Genomic DNA, 21,078 nt, shown 5'->3' on the forward strand with positions numbered 1-21,078 from the left:
AAAAAAAGAGTCCCGTGTCATTTCTCTTATTAAACACAACATTCTACTAAAAACCTTCAACGTTTTCCACATGAACACACATATAAATAGACGAGATTCAAATTTATCCTACTCTTTACGCCATTCTAAGCAGTTTTATTTTGCCTTTACAATCCCTTTAAAGCTTCCTTTTTTATGTTCTTTATTCCTTTTTTCCTCGCATTTCTTTTTCATTTTTATTTTTTTAAGTAGTATCTTTCTGCAAGCATAGCCAAGAATATATCTGATGCCCCACAAGGTATTCTTAATGGCAAATCTTTGTTGGAAAAAATCAGCCTGGGCATCCGATCATGACAGACAATATGTTTTATCAGCCGCTTAGCTCCGCATCTACTTCGAGGAGCTGACATGTTTGAACGTTATGTGTCTCTGAAGAGACCCAAGGGTCTAAGCAAGGAGTTTCCATCATTCTATTGTCGCCTCATCGCCGCATTTTCACTCTCTTTAAACAAAAAAAGTAATTTTTCTGGAACGTTCTGAAATTTTGACATAACGCGCCTTGTTACTTACATGAATTAGTGCCCTCAGGGGAGGGGAGGATGATTAAAGATTTATGAGGGCTTTTCTTCATGTTGGAGCCCGTAGTCTGGTGGAAGTACCTCGGGACACATTATCCGACAGAAAAAAAGTTTAAATAATTTTTGAAGTCTCTCTGAGACAGTTGGTATCTCTCTTTTTTGATCCCCTGTCTCTATTTATCCTGTTCTATTTTTTCTCTTCCTCATTTCTCTGTTTTTCTGTCTCCTGCTGTGTCTTTCTCTCGTGCTCTTTCACGCCAATTTTCATTGCTCATTTGTCTGTCCAATATTTGTTTTTTTTTTCTTTCTCTCTCTTTCTCTCGTGTCATCCTTCTCCATTTTACCCATCAAGCTAACCTTTACACTAACACCGAAATGAAAGCAAAATACATTCACGTTAACCACGACCCCTGATACCCGGGGTCACAACTTACGGGATGTGGATGAATTCCTATCCATGCGCAAAACGCACGCACACGTGAAAGGAAATTCGACAGATCGTCCATCACTTCCTCAACAATTTCAAGAACGCAGTGGCTTAATGCGAAATTTAAATTTATGGTTTTTGTCATCCCACTCTTGCTTCATTTTTGTTCACGATTCCTGGGGGCTGTCTTTTTCCTTTTCCCATTGAAAGGAAGAGAAGAGAATAAAACAAGGAGGTACAGAATGCTGGCGGGCGGGGATGTCCAATAAAACTAAGAGGTCCTACAGGAGTTTAAGCGCCTGCCTGCGGGTAAGTGAGCACTCAGCAAATTACTCAAAATTCTAGTCTTTTATGCTTTAAAGGATTAAAACCCTTCCTTAGACTTGGTTGGTTGTTATTTGCTTACAAATAAAGTTTCGGAAAAAGTCTAGGCGTTTTAAAGATAAATATATTTTGGTGTGAAATGTTTGTAAATCATTTTGCCAGCAGGGGTCATTTGAATTCTAAGCATCATCATTGCTACACGGAATAAACACAAAGTCTGCTCTTATTATCGATGATTTCAAATGCAAGCTTACCAATAACTAAAAACCTCGTGAAAATACAAGAAGAAAATATACTTCATTGAGAGTTATTTTACACAAAGACAAGTCTTATTTTTAGTCAGTAATTGCGTTTATTGACGGTTTAACAGATTTTTTATCTTAAAAGAATAGCTACATGTGTATGGAAAAATTCAATTTCTATGTATGACATTTCATTAATAGTTTCCACAGACAAAAATATACAGATTCACTTGGCTTATGTTTATATCGTTTGGTTTACTAAACCTGTGATTTAGTGAGGAGTAAGAGGAGACATTTTCTAGGAAGCCATAAAGAAAAACGAGGATGAAGACAGACGTAGCTAGAAAATCTCGGAAATTAAATGAATAAACAGTTATTATTATTTTGTTATTTGGAAAGTATAATACAAAAGTATATTAGCATACTAGAAGTAAAACGCTGTCTTTCTGGATATCTGTCATTGGATTTCTTTCTTTCTCTCTCTCTCTCTCTGCTGAGTGAAAGCTCGTATGTATGATGAATGAATGAGAAGTGCAGTGAGTAATGTTCACACGTGTGTGTGCACGTGTGTGTGTGTTTGTGTGCGATCTATGAAAGAATTATTGAGAAACTATCGTGTGTGGAGCTGCACGTGTACCACAGTGTATTCCAGTCAGGTTCGATGGGGCTTTGAGTGATTTGAATTCATTCTCTCTCGTGCTTTTCTTCTCTGCAATCTCTCGTTCGCGCGACTTCCTTGCAAGAAGAGAAATTATTCAGGATGTTCACAGCAGACGGTTACAATGACGACCTGTGTATGTGAAAAAGATGTTTCAATGGCAGTTTCAATGCTGTTATAATTTCTGTACATGCTCTGAAAGATTTATTTCGTAGATTCATATATGAGATGACATCCTTCTGTTTCCTAAAAATGATTTGCCTCGCCAGAAAACCAGTCTCTTCGTAGAGATACCCTTATAATTGGAAATGGGAAAAACAAATAAGTCTGTCTTTCTGTGGCTGTCCTGCAGAGCTTGTAACGAAACGGATTTTTGTACACTCAAGAACTCGTGCTGCCCTACATAAAAAAATATTTTACTTGGAATCATTTACACTTCGTACTGTTAGCTGGGCCTGTCCCTGTCTGGCCATGTCCACCAAAACATTAACTACAAACTGAGATTGGGTCCTTTCTCTTATTTATATGGGTTTTTTTTTCATTTGCCTTTCTTGTACACCCCCTTAGAACTGCCGCTCCATTCATACTAGTGATTAGAAAAACTCCTTCCTATTTCTGTATACTTTTGTTCGGATAATTATTTCTCTTCTTTCTGCTCAATGCAAGAAAAGTAATTTCAGCCTTGGGTGAAAGAAGGTCCTGCCGAAGGATGCATCTTGTCTGTAGGAACCTGAATTCCATTAGACGGTGTACACGAAACTTTATTTCTCTTTGCTCTCTTCTTTGTTTTCCCTTCTTTTCTTTTTCTCTTTTAAAATGTTTATTGCTTGTGGCCTTTCAACAAAAAGTTTCAGGCCTCTTATTTGTAGACATAACTTTTCACATCGGCTACTCCAAACCATTATCTATAAAGAAGTTTTATTTAAACGAAAAAAACTCATTAATCAAAGTCTTCTTTAAATTGCTGAAGAATATCCAAAGATTATTAACTTAGAGAGAAAGGGTTGACTGTCACTAATTCACCGTGTGCAGAGCTAGACAGAACCCAACCCATTTTTTTCTCCAGCCTCTTAATATTTCTAATAAATCAGATGCTCTTCACTGGGTGAAAGGTTCTGCAGCAACTGGAACAAGAATGTTTAGTCAGAGTTGAGAGCTGCTCGCCATTCATCATCACCATTCTCTCCAGAATTTATTGTCAACAATTGTCAAACCTTGCAATTATTCTTTTATTATCCGTTTTTGTATACTGCTCAATAAAATTAAACTAATGGAATATTGTTGTATAACTGACAACTTATGACAGACGAGAGTTGAGGTCCGTGGTCGATGGAGGATCACCAACCTGAGCTGCCCTCCCAGTCAAGTTTATGTGCCAGTGGAGACAATTTGGGGGAATTTTTGATGTAACCCTTCCAGCAGCAGGACAACCAGGCAACAATACCTGCTTTCTGCGGTGCGGCCGGAGGCGTGATACAACGAAAATGGCAGCACGCAGGGGTCGATGGGAGATTTGAGAGCCTGAAATGAAGCGGTGGTGAGAGGCATGCTGCCATCAGCATACATCCTCCTCATTTATCGCTCATTCACTCCCGGCAGAAATCTCTCTGACCTCCCAGCACCATGCCATCCAAACCAAGCAGATTTTGACAATTGCCTTCTTAAGGGTCGTCTCCGTGGACTCGGTATGGACGATATCAGAAAAACACGCGAGACTATAGGGCGTGGGGAAACGAGTTTTTGACAATGTCATACGGTTCTGTGCAGTATTTTATTCATCCACTGGTAGATGAGGGAGATCACAAATACTGGAGTGCTGTGCGCTGGAACAATTTTACCGTGCGTATCCTGTAGATAAATGTTATTTAGGAACATATACCACGATGACTGCTTCTTTCATCCTATCAGAAAGTGCGTCCTCCCATGAGTGATAAAAGGATAAAGTATGAGAAAAACTTTTTTAAAATCTTCCACACAGCCAGCCCTCAGGATATATTTCGGGTTCAACGGTGATTTGAGGCCGTAACTCTGTACTAGGAATGAGAAAGAAGAAAAGTATATTCACAAGCCTCTCATCGACCATCCATGTGAAGAGGTGCACAAGTGTTGGTCCTACAGGAAATATTGTACTCTTAATACCACTACGCTATCGAGCCGCCTTTCAATGTGATGAAAACGAAGATAATGAATAAAATAATGTAGATAGTTAGTCATCTAGCCTTTCGATCATTGAGGTGTGACGAGTTGGAGGTCCTAGTCATATCGGGACCATCTTTTCATTAGGGTGACCCTCATTTTCTCTTCTTTGCTGCCTTTCCTTTCCCAGCCCTTAAAGGGTTGAATTGTCCTTTCAATACCTTGTTCAAGTAGGAGTGCACGGGTATTAAACCACCAGGCCAAGACACGGTGTTATAACCATTCAACTATCTACCCCATCCCCAAACGAATTATGAAAAATGTGGAAATGGCAAGGACGACGACAACGCTGAGGATGATAAGCTGCTGGAGCGACTAAATAACAGTTTGCCGCTCGTGTTTTGGGGGCTTCGTAACTATAAAGATAACACAGGCATTACAACGATCGGTGGTGCAGGAACCTGAGGCTTAACAAAATAAACATAAACTGGTTTACCTAGTAGGCATGATAATAACAGAAGCGCTATAAGTTGCCAACATAAGCTTCCACCGATCCAGGAGCCAGACTCTAATGTAGAAAGCAAACAATAAATATCCTGAGAGAATATACACACAGAGGCTGCGAGTGCATCCGGTACGAGGGGTATCCCTAATTAACCATCTTCAAAAGTTGCTACAAACATAAAAGACAAGAAAGCAGATTCTTGCCTTTGAAACCATGAAGATTGGAGAACACGCTTGAACAGAGTTTTGTTTCATTGTTTTGTTTAACACTTACGTGTTTGTTGTCTTTAAAAAAAATTCGGTGAATAGCGGTGCAAAGCAATACATCAACCAGCAAGGTAAGGAGAAGTAATTATAAATAAGAGAATCGTGAAAATAGCCCCACAACTATTGCTTTCGTGTGCAAATATCGTTTTAACGAAGACTGATCGTGAGGTGTTTAGGGAGGTGTATAATCTGTCAAGACAATAGTCAGACTCACAAAGTTTATTCCTGGAGCCAGATGTTTGCCTCCCGCACTGAGATAAGAAACCTCCATGAAACTGAGCCGACTCCTTGCAAGCCGCCCTATCCAGATATTTTTCTTTACCTTCTCTTTTTCCTCTTCATCCTTCGATTGAACCTTCCTTGTGAACTTAGCTCTCTACCCTTACTTTCACTTTTTATTTGCTCATTCTTTTTCTCTATCTTTGACTTTGTCTGTCTGATCATCGAAAGTGAAATCACGCTGAATGTAACTGGATCAAAGGGGGAAGACAGTTTCTAACAAAGTTCTAGAAGAATTCAGCTAAAACCAATGAAGTTAATAATACAAAAAAAAATTATCCAAATGGTTTCTGCTCCGAAATTCTAATGATCAAGGTAGGCGATTTACTATGTTGTTTGAATGGTTCGTTGAAACATTACCGAGGGGATTCTGTACAAATAATTTGAAGAATAAGGGGCGATGAACTTTATATAATACAAGCAAAGATCGTTTGTTCAACGGATATACCGGATTAGTAGCTTCTCAGACACAGTCACACCCTAAAACCTTTACACAACAGTAGAAACGGTTTCAGGTTACGACTAGGACAAAGCAGTCAAAACATAATTTAGGTTTATATGATGGAAACTGGAGTTGAAACTCGCTTCCCCTCAAAATTTCTGGTTTCAGAATAGTAGCTTACAATTGTGTTTTAAGGAAACCACTGAGGGCATCAAGTATGTCGAGTGTTCGAGTGATATCAAGGAACTGTCAAGAAGAAAGCTACCTGTAACTCTCCTGATGATAGTCAAAATTCTGGTCTCCCGGATTTAGAGACCTTGCAAGGAAATGTAGAACTCAAACACAGTTGAGAGAGTTGGAGAATATTTGTACTACAGAGATTACAAACGGTAAAAGAACTTCAATATAACTGCTCTCTCTATGGATGTTGCAATTGCTGTGAAGGAAGAAATCGACCCAAGCCTTACACACAGAGTGCGTCATACGATAAAAAGACGTCAAATCTTCGCAATGACCTCAGACACTTCCTGTGCTTGTGACGTCATAAAGAGACTGACGTCATAAGGAGACTGACATCACAACAAGACTCATCTGCTTGACCATCTCGGGAAGCTATCGCGGTTACTCGGCGGAAGGACACAAAGGTCGATTTCACTGGATTTTTTCAATGTTTATAAACATCGGCAACTGAAATAGTGCTAATAAGTGGTAATTAAGTGAGAAACCAATCCTTTATTTCTCCTGTGTTGCTCTCGTACTCTGTAATTGTAACTAAATATAGTTTTAAAACGTTTGACCGTCGCCACAGCCTTATCACAAGCCTTTAGAATCCCTTTAAGTCCAGCATTAGAGAATGTTTCGTTTCTTTCGTGAAAGAGTTTGCAAAAATACCGGTCTTCTTCAATCGAACAGATACCAGGTTATAGATGCGATTTATTTGCAACCCGAAATTTTGATCGTACATGATTCAGAAGCATATCACTTGTCCGATTTAACAGTTGACATGCTTCTCTCTATATTGTGAGTGCTTTTACCCTGACAATAGATACACCTGTACCCTGTTACTTGCAGGACCTCACTGTCCTTCTCAGCAAGATGACTTGTTCAACTGCTGGCCGGCCACACCTGTGAATACAACAGTGTACAAGCCTTGTCCGTTTTTACCAGATGTACAAGATCCAGGTAAGACATCTTATCAAAACAGATAAAAGAAAAAAATTCGAACAGTTTAAAAAAAAGTCCTTCTGTCCTGCATGAAAATTTTAAATCTTTATTTAAAGAAGAAAGCAGCGAGTGGTCCAAAACTAAGAAAGAAAAAAAAAAACAAATGAAGGAAGAAAAGTAAGTTTTAAAAAAACCTAAAGAAATAAATGAAACAAACAAACGAACCAGTAATATGCAGCTGACAAGAAAAGTCCACCAAACATACAATCAAGTATTGCGCTTGTGAATTGTTTAGGAAATAAAAAAATTTTGTTATTGTGTGCCAATGTCAATGCAATGATTTGCTGCGCATTGTTAACTTACTAACACAGATTGATGTGGCGCACAATAACAGTGCCGATGACATCCTCAACCTCCCCTTGCGGAGGGAGTCGCTCCATCTGCTGACACGGGCGGCGAGAGAGTTCCGGCAAATCTGACAGGATCTATATCAAACACATCCATATGTATGTTGTGGCGGGCGAGCGAGTCGTGGCCATGCTATTTCCTTACATTAGCATCGGAATGGAAGCGGCTGCTGCTTCTACACTAACCCTCATATTGAATGGTCCACATAAAGGCGTCGAGCGTTGCGCGGTCACAGACGTGAGGGAGGGTAGGGAGGGTCAAACAATCTCGACATCAGCGAGGATAGTACCCCTTCAGTTCCTGGCATCACTGCTTGTATAGCTCTTGCAGTTTATTCCGATATTTTCAGTTGAAAAAAACAACTCCATATTTGCTTAATTATTAATCAAGAAACTTTTAAAATTAAGGATTTAGGAAGTTGCATAATTGTATCCTTAATTTGTCTCTCTATGAAATATTTTTTCTTTGTATGCCTCTTTCTTCTCTAGAATGTCTTTTATGAAAGTTTAATGTTCGCTCAATTTTCTAGTAGACATCGTTTTCTAGAAATTTGGCATGATTTCCTATAGTAGACCCTGCCCTGGTGTAATTTTACTCCAGTTTCGGGAATTAGCTGACATTTGGAAGATTAGCTCCCTTCCTTTCAGGGGATCCTGTGTTTGCTGTAAGCTGCAACATGAAAAGAAGGGCCATCACTGTTTCGCCAGGCGGACAACTCTGCAAGTTTATTCTTATGCTAATCCCTGTCTTTGTACGATGACATTATTTGCCAGAAAGATGAAATCTTTTCCTCCGGCACCGTGCAAGCTGCAAGAGTTGTGTGTTAGCAGCAGTAACCAGAGTCGAATCTCGGAGAGACGACGCGCCTCCCTGGGTCATCAAAAGAGAGAACCGACCTCCCAATGTCATCAAAGAGAGAACTGTTTCCACCAGACAGGAGATGGCCTTTCTCCCCCTTCAGTTCCTTTTTCCTTCTTCCTGAGATAGAGAGAGAGGGGAAAAAAAAGACACTAACAGGTTCTTGGCTTCAGTCAGAGCAAAATATCTTCGTCGGCTGATGTTTGTCCGCACGGGCAAGAAAAACATCAACGACTGTCAATCCCTTGTTTTTCTTTGCCAGAAAGAACACAGTATAATTTGTCGATGCCCAAGATGTAAACGTTGCAATCGGATCTGTGTGCTGCGCTGTGCGATAGGCAGGGGCTGGTGTGGCCCAGTCATCTGCACAGCTTCATCTCAAAGCGAGGCTTACAGTGTATCCTAATAGCTTATGGCGCAGCTCCACGTCCATAATCAGATTTTGATGAGCTTTAGTGAATCGGGCTTCTAGCGATGTTTCTCACACTGACAGTATTTTTTTAATAATAAAAATCCAGAGTGGATCAAAAGAAAGCCTTTGCAATTGCCTGTTACTCACTCCACTCCATCTCTCACTCATTTCCTCAATAGCTGCACATTGTTCTTCATGATATGATTTCAGCAGTTCTTGAACATAACATATTTTGTTTTCGCCAAAGCTTTTCGCATATGAAAGATAATTTGAAAGAAATTGTGTTGCCTCAAGTATTTGTCTATTTTATTATTTCAACGAGAGGCTTGTTTTTCTTTGTTTCTCTGTTCCCAGAGGTGCATGGGTTCAGGCGTTGCTTGGCCAACGGATCTTGGGAACATGGCAACTGGAGCAACTATACGGTCTGTCTGCAGTATCTCGACCACATGGATGCCCATACGACAGAATCGCCGCAGACATTTCCACAAAATAACGTAAGTGTTGTCCGTCCGTTCGTCCATCCGTCCGTCCGTCTGTCTGTAAGTCGCTAGCTTGGGGTTAAGGCTGAGAACTCCCTCTGCCCATATATCATCTGCCAAACAGAAATTAGTGCCAGGGAATGTAAAGGTAACAGGAAGAGAAATTTGAACTATATTTTCTAAATTATGTATTAGACACGGTGAACCACTTACGTTCTCTGCCTTTACGTCCCCTAGTCTGTAAAACTCCTTCCTTTTCACCTGCCTGTCGATGGAGATAAATCGAGCTATCCTCGTCCACCTGTCATCTAAAGTATGGATCTCGTTGTCTGTCTGCTCGTCCTTATCGATTACAGTCCGTGTTCGAATCTTGCTTAAGTCAAATTTGTTTTTGTAATTTCCACTTGTTTCTGCTATGGCTTCTGTAAATGAAACCCTTTTAAGTAAAACATGTAATAATTAAATGGTGAACTCGATTTATCTTTATTGGAGTAACTGAAAATTAATTCCCCTTTCCTTAATGAATCATCGTGTGCAGGTTCAGCTGTTCCGAACACTCACTGACATCATCTTCATCGCCAGTATTATTTCTCTGGTATTTCTTCTGGTATCGCTCGTCATCTTCTCTGTTTTCAGGTGGGTGAGTGATGCTCAGATAAAAGCTTGACAAATGTTTGCTGAATAGTATTATTTTCTAATAATAAAGTATTATTCCCGACTAGTATGTCTAATGTTTCTAACTTTCTTCTTTTGTTTTCTCGCTTGTCCATGAGATGTATCTTAATAATGGGAAATTCATATGAATCGTTAGTGAAAGGGAAAGATGGGTCATGTTACAAATGCTAAAAAGAAATCCGAGTAACCTGGTTGCTGGATGAAAGAGTTATCAGATGTCTGGTCCAAGTACAAGATTTAAATGATAGTCTCACCTGGGAGGAGGTTGTTTGAGTGGGAGGATCTAGAAATAATGAAAAATGATAAAGTCTTTTCATATTGACCACCATGAGTATTTGTGCATGCTAAAATGTACAGAGCTATCTAGTAATGATCTTAAATTCATGTACAAGGGAGTACCCAAGGAAAATAAATGATAAATGATACATAAATTGCGCAAACATTGAGTGTATATTAAAGTATACTTCACAATATTTCGTTTTTGTAAAAAATGTGTAAAGGCTTGTGCTCATAAAACTCAGTCGCAGATATTTGTTGTTTTTTTTTCAGATCTTTACAATGTCATCGAATATCTATTCACAAACATCTGGTGATGTCCTTCATCTTTCGATTCATCATTCACATTATCACATTTGAGCCATTCGTAACGAATCGCCAGACTTCCTACAGAGATGTGGTGAGCCGCCATGTTACTCTCGTTTTGATGAAAAAAGACAGAGCAGTGTTGTCCTTCCTGTGTGTGTCTCTTTACATAATATTTATCTTGTGATCAGATGGTTAAGCAGCCCACAAAACCGCCCAACCCCAGCACAAGGAGGGGAAGGACTAACAGGATGTCTGGATGGTAGAAGTAGAACACATTATGTTTAGTCTCTAGTCCTTGGTGTCCTACTCACCTCTTTGTCACACAAAACCCTGTCGCCTCTGGCCAGACGATGATCACTCTACCGAAGGACGGTCAAAGTGAAGGAACTAACTCTGGTTCATCATTATCATCGTCCAGTAATTTTAGGAGAAGGTCTTTGGAAGGTTTCTTAGAAGCCTCCGTCCGCGTCTGTGTGTTCTCTGTAACACTCAATCCTCCATCTGATATCATCTGATGTCTTATCGCCGCTTCATCAATTTCGCTGATCTCATACATGGCAAAGGGGCATGACTCTGGCAGTCAATGCGTCAACGATCGAAGCGGCGCCAGCAAACTCTTCTTGTCCGGCAGCTCTTGTATCTCATAAAGGAAGACAAGAAAAACGAACAAAGAAGACGCACGAGAAGAAAAAAGGTGAAAGAGAAAGGAGAAGGCAAGAGAAAGCGATAGAAAATGTAGAACGAGAAGAATAAAAAGAAACTAAATTGTTACAAAAAAATTTAATCCATTATATTAGCATGTCGTGTTGACATCCGGGCTTTGCCTTTCATGCAGGCGGAAGTCATTTAAAACGCATCTGACCTCTGGCTGCCCGTCTCAAAGTTTTATTTATTTCAAATCGCTGCTGTCGTCTTGCGTTTCCTGGAGAGAAAGGCCTCATGACCATTTTCTGCTTTTTGTGGGCACAGGGGACGCCAGAAGTCAAGAACATGATGGGAAATGTAAGATGGACGTTGTCTGAGAAAATATCAGCACAGCCAGAATATGACGAAAATAAGGCTAGGACCAAAGTATTTAATTAGTGTGATATTTTCCCATGAAACAGAAGTTTACATAGCTACTGAGATTATTTTAGTAGTCGGTGCACGAACTTGTATTACTGGACTGCTGGCAGACGATTTTTTCCATTTTTTACTAAAACGAGGCAGGTGTGTACAAAGCTTCCGGTTTGGTCACATTTATTGTTTAGGCTCGCCGAGACTAACAGTGGAGAACTTCGCAAGAGGCTAAGCGTTGGTCTTGGCAGACAGACAGCAGTCCACCTATACACATCCGTGGTTGGTGTGTGCATTTCTCCACACCTGATCAAATAGCTACTTTGATATGAATAAAATAACCCATTATCCACGTTTTATATGTGTGTGTGTGTGCGTGCTTTCTTGTCCTTTTTAACGGATTTCATGACCAAGATGCCAGAACTTGTGAGCAGCAGCTGATGTTACTGTTAAAATTTACCCAACGTATCTTGCCTGGCTGCTGCTTTCTTGAAGTTTTTTCCCCCTTTCGCCTAATTTATACAGAGAATCAACTTTCCTCTGAAACCTTTCTACCCATGTGTTGTTTTTCTCTCATCATTTCTTTTCGGTCTTTGATATTTGTTTTAAATCCTGGAGGACAGACATCTGTGCGTGTATATTTAATGAGCATTTGAAAGGAGGAGGCGAGCAAAGGCTGAAAGATGTACTTTCTACCCCAAAAAAGTTCTGTCGTATATTTGAGTGGGCATTCATTATGCTTACTTTGCAAGCGTGTGTGAACTCTTTGATGTTTTGATTCTTATATGTTGCGCGCGCGCGTGCACGTGTTTGTGTATCGGGTGTTTGTCCTGAACACATGGTTGTGTTTACCCTCACTGTGGCCTCGGGTGGGGGACTCTGTGTGTGCAGGAATGGTTGTGCCGAACTTTAAAAGCTCTGGACAACTACATGGTGGCGGCCAACTTTGCCTGGATGTTCGTGGAGGGTCTCTTCCTCCACAACCGACTTGCAGTGTCCGTCTTCAGCTCCGAGGCGCCCTTTGCCCTTTTCTACGCCATCGGCTGGGGTTCGTCTCGCATTTGTCAGTCCTCAATTAGAAAATAAATCAATTTTCATTTATGCAGGGAGAGGGCGGGCATCTCATTATTTTTAAACTCCGATTCAATTCAATCAAATCAGATAATCTCAACTTATTAACATATTCCTGTCATCTTTGATGTAGTTTTTGTTCAGTTAGGTTAGTTCAGCTTGGTATCCTGTCCTGCTGTATTTTTTTTCGTTCTGTTACAGGTATTCCGGGAGTTTTGACCGTGTTGTGGTCGACTTTGATGCATTTTCACAACATGGACTCCTGCTGGAGTTTCTCGACAGAGTCGCCATTAATTTTCATAGTGTACGCTCCCATCATGGTAGCACTAGTCGTGAGTACTTTACTCTGGAAGTGTCTCCAGTGTCCAAGAAAACACTCGTCTCATTATAAGACATGTTCAGATGAACTTACTGACAGCATAAACAAATAAATAATGAAGATTCTCTTCTCTTGCCTTCCTCCGTCTCAATCTCTCTCTCTCTCTCTCAGCTTTTAGTGCTATATTTTTCTCTCATTGAAATTCATCAGATTTTCACTAGACTTCTTAAGGACAGAATGCAAATTATTTTTCCCCAAATGCTGTTTTTATTTATTCTTATTCAAGAAAGTCCTTTTTAGGTAATTCTCATGCGCCTGCTTAGTTCAATCGTCTTGTGGAACATAAACTTCATTGCTTTATTAGTTGAGAATGGCAACTATGGGGCTCGCTGGTTATCTGATGATCGCATGTCCTTGTTTTGCAATGGTCTGCGCTGACAACAAGTTTCATTCTGCGTTTCAGATTAACCTAGGTTTCCTTGTCAACATCATACGGATTCTTGTGACGAAGCTACGGGCGAACAACTCGCTGGAAACCGCACGAATGAGGTAGGATGCCATCTCGTTTTGACATAGCAAACGCTGGCACTGATGTCTGAAGTAGACATGGGCATCATCCTTGTCACCCTCATGATGGAGGTGACCGGGAAGCTGTAGAGATGCACGCTCCTTCTCGCCGAATCCGAGCCGTTCGAAGCCAGACATAGAATTGTTTTCCAGGCTGACCCGTCCAGCCCTTCCCTGGTGCTCATTATCTGTTTGAATGGAACTTTCTCGTTCGCGCATGTTGTGAAGGCCGTAGTGAGGTCAAAGAGTATACTACATAGTAGCTGAAGTTCAAAAGGAAATTTTTCTCCTAAATTTACATTTTTATCAGGTTCGAATGAGTCAAGGTGTGGGTTCATGATAGTATGAGAGCCATAACAATAATTATCGTTTGCACACGTGACGCTCGTCACTATCATGTTCTTTGTATTTGTTGTTGTTAGTGTTTGGTCTCGTTGTCGCCACACAGGGGCTAGGCTACACACATAAAATTACCCTAAAAATAATAGAGGGGAGGAAGCTTAGAAAGTTTCTTATTTGTTTCTGCATTTCATACGTCCATGTACATAACACTCGCGAATATACGAGTTTTCTGCTGTTGATATCGAATCCAAAAAACGAATTATCTATGGCAACAATTAAGCGAGTGTAAGGGGAGATCATCAGAGCATGTATCTAGAGACAAACATGTTTAGCGATGAAGTGTTGTCTGCCCTTTGGCTCTTAAGCCCTGTTCACGTGTAGACTGCTTGGCGTGAACGAATAAATGAATGAAAAGGCATCTCCATTTTAGGTTTCCACATTTGCAATAGCGGATGTATCTAACCAACATCGAGTTTTAGCCTTAAATAAACAAAAAACATTAATAGAAAATATTTTCAGTTAATAGAGAATCTATGCATTTACAACCAGAATTCCGCAATAGACAGATAAACCAAAGCGAAGGACAACGGAATTGGTCTCTCACTTAATCACGTGACCTACTTGAGGAGTATACTTTAAATGATAAATCGTGGATTTTACAAAAAAATGCAGATGGCCATGGTGGTGGGTGAGTGTGGGGTCAGGAAGGGAGGCTGTGCTGGACCGACAAGGGATTTGTACTTTAATTATCTCGCTGTTTTCTAACAGGAAGACTATCAAGGCGACAGTGGTGTTGCTCCCTTTGCTTGGAATGACCAACCTGCTGTTCTTCCTGAAGCCGCATGGCGAAAACCTGGGAATGGTGGCGTACAGGGTGACCAACGCTGTGCTACCACCTTGTCAGGTACACACCTGTCTGTCAGTAGTCTCACAACGGGGATATTCTTCTCGCTAGAAAATCTGGAACCTACTGTTAGGAAAGAATCTGAAGTTTATAAATAGGAGACATTTAATATCCCATTCGTCCGTTGTCTCGAAACTATGATCATTATTTTTATTCAGAAACATTTTACTGATCATCTCTCTAGTTTTGCTTTATTTCTTTCTGTTGTTTAACTTATTTTGTCCTTCGTTCTTTTACGTGTTACATTTCTAACTTTTATAACCATCGCTTTCGTTGCCAACATCATTCAACTTTTTATTAATGTATTAATTCTTTCGGTCTTTCATTTTTTTTTTTTTTCATCTTACACGAAGCATCAACTAAAGCCAGCTAAAAAGATTAAAGAGTTTGCTAGAATTATTTTTATCATGCATTAATACACAATGCTGTCGGCTAAAAATGTGCTGGTATTTTTATTTCAGGGAATTTTTGTCTCCTTGCTTTACTGCTTCATGAATGGAGAGGTAAGAGGAAGATAGACAGAAGGTTTTCTTTTAGTCATTAAACAATAATCAAGCTCTCGTATAAAGCGTTTTTGCAACTAAGGCTTAACATATGTAACAAGCACCCCACAACCCACCAAAAACAACATACACACACACACACAAACTGTACAAAAAGCACACAGAAACTAATACATTGTGCAAAGGGCTGAATATTAAAAAATGCAGACGACAGGAGCACGTGTATAGCTAAGAAACATGACAGTTAAAAGCTGCTAAGCGTAGAATCATTTCTTGGCTGATTTCTTTATGTTATCTACTACTAAACACTTTCCTTTTATATCTGCTTCTTATTAGCTTTAATACTTTGATGTTGTGCTGCTGTTATTTGTTGTTTATTGCTCCCTTGATGTACTGTTATTCAAGTACCTGGTTGTTGGGTGATCATATACTATAAGCTCAAGCTTTTAGTAGACCTTTTCGTTTCGTTATGTCCTCAAAAGTAACGAAGTAACACTCCATCTCTCTTCACTATGTTAGTAAAAACAAACAGTGAAGGAAAGTATGCGTGAGATAAGAGTTTGAGCTCTTAGTCGGAATGTGTGCTTTGCGCAAGAGTTCATTGGTGACAGTGAACAGCTATTTACTTACTCCACATCCATCCATCACAAGCAACAGTCGTAACTGGTTCCTCTCGACGATCCTGAGTCGAGGTGGTCGAGATGGTCGAAGTGGTCGAGGTGACGATTCACCTTGGCCCCTGAACTCTAGACGAGGTTCGCACCTTTGTTATGGCGGCGTTCGCAACTCTGGCGGTTTCATCAAACGTCCATTCTCGCTTGACTGCCCTTTGGCTACTTATGGCCATCTGCTCTACATAACTCTCCCTGACAGCTTACACATAATTCATTACTCAAGTGCTGTCTGGATGATGATGCCTGGTCAGTTTTAGTCTAGACTTAAATTGTGGGAGGTTGTTATGTCCCACTTAGAATTTCCACACTACAAAAGACAAGCAGAAAATCTGTCCCCAAATAGTTTCCTTGGCCGAGCTGATGGCAGACCCACTCCATGTAAAAAAAATTACTTGTGAATAGCTAATGGGGATAATCGCCAGCCCCACTCAGCCAGGCCACCCATACCCTCCTCTCTCCCCCAGAGAACAGACTGGCCATCTCCAACGCTTCCACACCTCAAAGGGTTGTGAAGATATAGAACAGCATAATGATCGTTGTTATAAATAGTCAAGACTCAAGATGTATGACAGCATCCTCAGCAAACCCACCTCCATCAGTTTTGAGAGGTAATAGCTCTGATGTTTCGGAATTTAATAAATGATTTTCCAGATGAGAATGTCAAAATTTAATTATAGAAAAAATGTTTTATGATCTCCAAGGACATCAATGTTCCCAACAATGAAAGGACAGACGTCTCGAATCTGGAATGTGGACGAAATTCCACCAGTGTATTGTTATGGATGTAAAGCGTTGAAAAGCTGTTCAAAACCCTGCTTTCGCAACATTTTCTTCTCATTGGTTATGTCCCTGCCACAGCTTTTATCAAAATGAAAGCTGAAGTCGCCAAGGAGCATATCACTATCCAGAACTGAGCTCATGGACAAGAACTAAAAAGAGGGGATTCTTCCAGAGACATATTGTCGAACAGTTTATTGCGCCTGTTTGTAGGGAGGAAGTGAAGAAGAAAGTACACCGACCCGTTCTTATTATGTGGGATAGAGAGCATAATCATCAAAACAGTGTATCATGAAGAGAGAGAGGCTTGAACTCCCCACAGTAAGACAGTTTCTTTTAGAACAAAAGCTACCCAGCTACCTCTAGCATCATCATGTGAAATTTAAAGACATAGCCAAGTCACAGAAATATCACTCAATATCTAGTAGTGTATACTTAAGGATGCGGGTATACTGAGGACAGTATAGGTGGAACCATCATCATCATCGTTGTTAATACATTTCTTTGTACAAGGACGAACAAACAGGTTTGTCCATCATACTAAAAAACCATCATCATCATCATCATCGTTGTTATTACATTTCTTTGTACTTAAGGACGAACAAATAGGTCTGTCCATCATAGTGAAAAAGAAAATAATGTTCTTGCTTTTCTCTGTAAATGTATCACAGTTTTTCATTCCCAGCCTCGTTCTTGTTCTTTGCCAAACAGGTTCAAGGTGTAATCAAGAAAAAGTGGCAGCGGTTCCGCCTGAGCAGGTCGCTCACCAATTCTCGCTCACGGCGGCGCAGTTCTCGCACCTCGTCTGTCTTCTTGTCACAAAGCGAGGTCCTGTTCATGGTCTCCTTCCGCAACAAAGTCTTCAACAAGCGCCACCAGTCACGTGACTACTCCCATCCAATCAACAACCAGCGCTGCACGTGCCTGAGAGAGACCAATGAGTGTATCGACTGTTCCAAAGTGCAGCAGTATGGCTGAAAGATGCGTGTCCGTGCGCCGCAGTCATTTGTTGCTGTTTCCTCAGAAAGGGTCTGGGATGGCTTCTGCCACTCGACTATACTGTGATTCCGTCTGTGGTCGGCACTCAGAGGTGGGGTAGGGGTTGAATCCCAAACCAAAGGGTGCCAGACTTTTACCATGTGGAAGACGTAGACACACGTCCACAGAGAGTTCAGACTGGTTATAGAAAGTTACTTTGTGATATTATTCTCATATGATAATTTGTGTCACCTCCTGTCCTGGCTCCTCTCTCTCTCTCTCACACACACACTCTCTCTTCCACTCGCATGCACACAAACTCGCATTTCCCTACTTTGCAGCACTCCACTGATCGGTTGCTTTACATGACAGCCATGAACTGCCTCCTTGGGTCGACTTTCAATTCCACATCTTTAGTGGATAGAGACCACTCACTTCCCCAACCGAAAGTGCTGCACTTCAGAACACTTTTCTGTGACCAGAACGCCACATCCCAGAATGTGATAAAGATATATCTTAACATGTCATAATAAAGACACATATGTACACACTTAATTACAATAATGTGTACACATTGGGGTAAATAATGTGTACACACAATATTTGGACAATTTTTCATGTGTCCTTATTAGGACATATTTCAACATGTTCAGGCTTGTAAAAGGGTGATCCGTTGTAGCAACAGAAATTATGCAGGAACAGAACATTTCTTTCGCTCAGAGTTTACTTTTATATTAGCTTGAGACAAACTATTTATGAAGCCCAGAGAAAATAAGTCTTATGTGGCTGCTTCAATTTCGTCTTCTTCGCCAATAACGGCATTTTAAGATATAAAAATTATTTGCTGAAATTTATTTATATTTACCCGATAATTTTGCTTGTTTTCTTGTGGCGTGACAGCATTCCCTCTTCTTCTAACATGAACTGTACTGGTACACTACCAGCCGCTGTCCTCTTAGGAAAAGGGAGGGGAGGACTACAAGCTATATCACTTCTGCTTTTCCGACCTAAAGGAGTCAAATGCCTTTTTGTTGAAAATGTGAATACTAGAGAAAGAAGAAGAATGCTTATTTTTTCATATACATGCTTGCTTTTTTCAATCCATCTTGAAAAAAAGAACAATTTATTTAGGAAGCTGTATCAAGCTGTATTGTTTTCGCACAATAAAAAAAATATTTTTAGCAAAAAAAAAGGAGAGAAACTTATTTTACAGACTTTGTGGCAATGGAAGAAGAAATATCTTCTTTTTCTTATACTAGCCACGTTTTTTCTGCGTAAGGTTTAAAGTAAGAGTTGGTGAAAAGGAGCACATACGGGTTTAAAAAAAATTGAACAGAATGCCTGACAGAAAATTGTGCATTAAGGACTGTTCTTCCTGTTAGCCTGTCAGCCAATTGTGATTTTTATGATTAAAAAAATAAATGACAGTGTCAGTGAACCTTAAAATTGTCTTATTATTTTCCGCTTGTTTTTATCTCTTTGTCTTACACAATATTTTTTATATTTGCAAGCAATTCTGACCTCACGTGATTTTGTTGTTTTTATTTTCTAAGCTTTCTATAAATATCGTCAGACTAACACAGGCTCACAGACCGATTCTACAAGATCCCCACGACTGCGGCTAGTGTGCAAATGCACACACTAACTGATATCCTTGTTTTCATCCTTCCTCCCTCCGTCCTTCCCTCTCCTGACTGGCGAATCTTCTTGACGATCTTACTGCACAAGGAGAGGCTGAAGAAGAATTCTCTCTGAGAGAAGAAGACAGATGAGGTGCTATAGCTTCGTCGCCGGAAATGAGAAATTATCGTACCGTCAATTCTTCAGCAATATAAATCAGCCTCCTTCCCAAAATTAATTACAGTAAGTTATATCCTTCCTCATTACATTTAAGCTTTAAAAATGCATCAGTCTAGTAATGATTTCAACAAGGAAAGGGTAGAGTTAATTAGGAGCCACTATATTCTCAAAGTGCGGTTATGTGCGATTTGAAGCAAAAGTGCATTGTTGGAAATCGAGTTTGTGGGAAGAATTCAATTAATTTAGAAAAGGCAGCATATAACAACGCAAGAGTTTAACGCGGTTTCTCTCGATATCTGTCTCATCACACCTCTTTTCCTGTTTTTCAGTGGCATGTAAAAACTAATTTGGATGGACTAGATAATCTCAATCACACTACCAAAAGTCCTGTTCCTCATTATGATACCCGGAAAAAAGCAGGAGATTTCCAAAAGGATTTGGTATATTTTATTCTGAATTTTTTTTTCTTTGCTTGCAGTAAAGCTTTTTGTAAGTGGTTCTCGCCACCCCACCTTCCAGAATTGCGGGTGAAGTGATTTATTGTCGAGCGCTCGCGTGACAAAGACAGGCATGAAAAGAGTGCAATCGTGCAAGCTGGCTGAAATTTTAGCTAATGTTCCCGGATTTACTGCAGTTTTCAAAACCCTAACGTTTGCCATATTTTAGTATCCATGTATAGTCTTAGTCTCTATGCAGGCAAATCGAGGAAAAGTAAACTATACCAACGACAAGTCTCTTTTATTTCTGACTCTCACACAAACACACTAAACAAGAATTTTTTTTCTTCGCTCATACACAGATATCCAAGCGCAATTATATCGACATTAATTCAAACAGTATATATATATATCTTGTAACAACATTGGCGGTTGACATGCATCTACCATGTGACTAATTTTATTTAAATGTATAATTTTGCTTAGCAACAAAAATATTATTATACTGAATACTTATACTTCTGTACTCGGTGGTCAAATCGACTCAGGTCAGCAGTCAAATAGTTCAGGCTGTATAGTCGAAGCGACTCTGGGTTGTAGACGAATCATCTGAAAAGTTTGGTTGGGGCTTGCTCAAATAAGTCGACGTCCTTTAAAGCTATTATTTTGTGCCGGTTGTCTACAAACAATCCATACAACTTTTGATCGGTGATCTCTCCCCCACATTTACCCCAGCGCCCACTCTACTATATCCACTCCCCATGCACGAAGCGGAAGATCAGACGATGCGTATATGAGCTCCCTTATTATTATAGAACAAGAAATTAAAGGGTCTACGTTTCAGGTCTCCCCAGGTTTTCGCCTTAAAATCGTGTAAATTATGCTGCTAAAAATCACCGGTTTGAGCTGCTGGATGGGAAAATAATTTTGATATAGTATTTCCATAATGATGTATGCAGTGTCGAATAATACAATCTTTGTTCTTTGAGTGTTTAGCTATTATTTATAGCAGGGGCAAGGGCACCGGTCATTTCGCCCCAAGACCATTTTGCCCCACAGCAAAAGTCGATTCCTATCGTCCATTTCGTCCCAGTACTGAAAAGACGTACTGATCACCGATGAAACAAGTAGCTATTAACATCAAGTATACAAGTTCACAATAAAATAATGACAAAATCATTTTTAATTTAATTTATTGTTTAAAAAGAACAATAACGTTTATTTACTACTATC

The 21,078-nt window shown here is 40.0% G+C and overlaps 1 protein-coding gene across 3 annotated transcripts in view; it reads left to right on the forward strand.

The window, feature by feature from the left end:
• Nucleotides 1-19,041, forward strand: part of LOC112565107 (corticotropin-releasing factor receptor 1-like) — a 37,031-nt gene extending 17,990 nt beyond the window's left edge. For all 3 annotated transcript variants that reach the window (XM_025240390.1, XM_025240391.1, XM_025240392.1), the window contains 10 exons: nucleotides 6,908-7,018; nucleotides 9,033-9,172; nucleotides 9,696-9,793; nucleotides 10,382-10,508; nucleotides 12,365-12,521; nucleotides 12,746-12,876; nucleotides 13,327-13,412; nucleotides 14,541-14,676; nucleotides 15,138-15,179; nucleotides 17,342-19,041. In XM_025240390.1, coding sequence (XP_025096175.1) covers nucleotides 6,908-7,018; nucleotides 9,033-9,172; nucleotides 9,696-9,793; nucleotides 10,382-10,508; nucleotides 12,365-12,521; nucleotides 12,746-12,876; nucleotides 13,327-13,412; nucleotides 14,541-14,676; nucleotides 15,138-15,179; nucleotides 17,342-17,608 — 1,295 coding nt within the window. In that variant the 3' untranslated portion in view covers nucleotides 17,609-19,041. The remainder of the gene's footprint in view (nucleotides 1-6,907; nucleotides 7,019-9,032; nucleotides 9,173-9,695; nucleotides 9,794-10,381; nucleotides 10,509-12,364; nucleotides 12,522-12,745; nucleotides 12,877-13,326; nucleotides 13,413-14,540; nucleotides 14,677-15,137; nucleotides 15,180-17,341) is intronic.
• Nucleotides 19,042-21,078: the final 2,037 nt, after the last annotated feature.

This window comes from Pomacea canaliculata, linkage group LG5 (genome assembly GCF_003073045.1).
Source record: "Pomacea canaliculata isolate SZHN2017 linkage group LG5, ASM307304v1, whole genome shotgun sequence".
NCBI classification, from domain to species: Eukaryota; Metazoa; Mollusca; class Gastropoda; order Architaenioglossa; family Ampullariidae; genus Pomacea; species Pomacea canaliculata.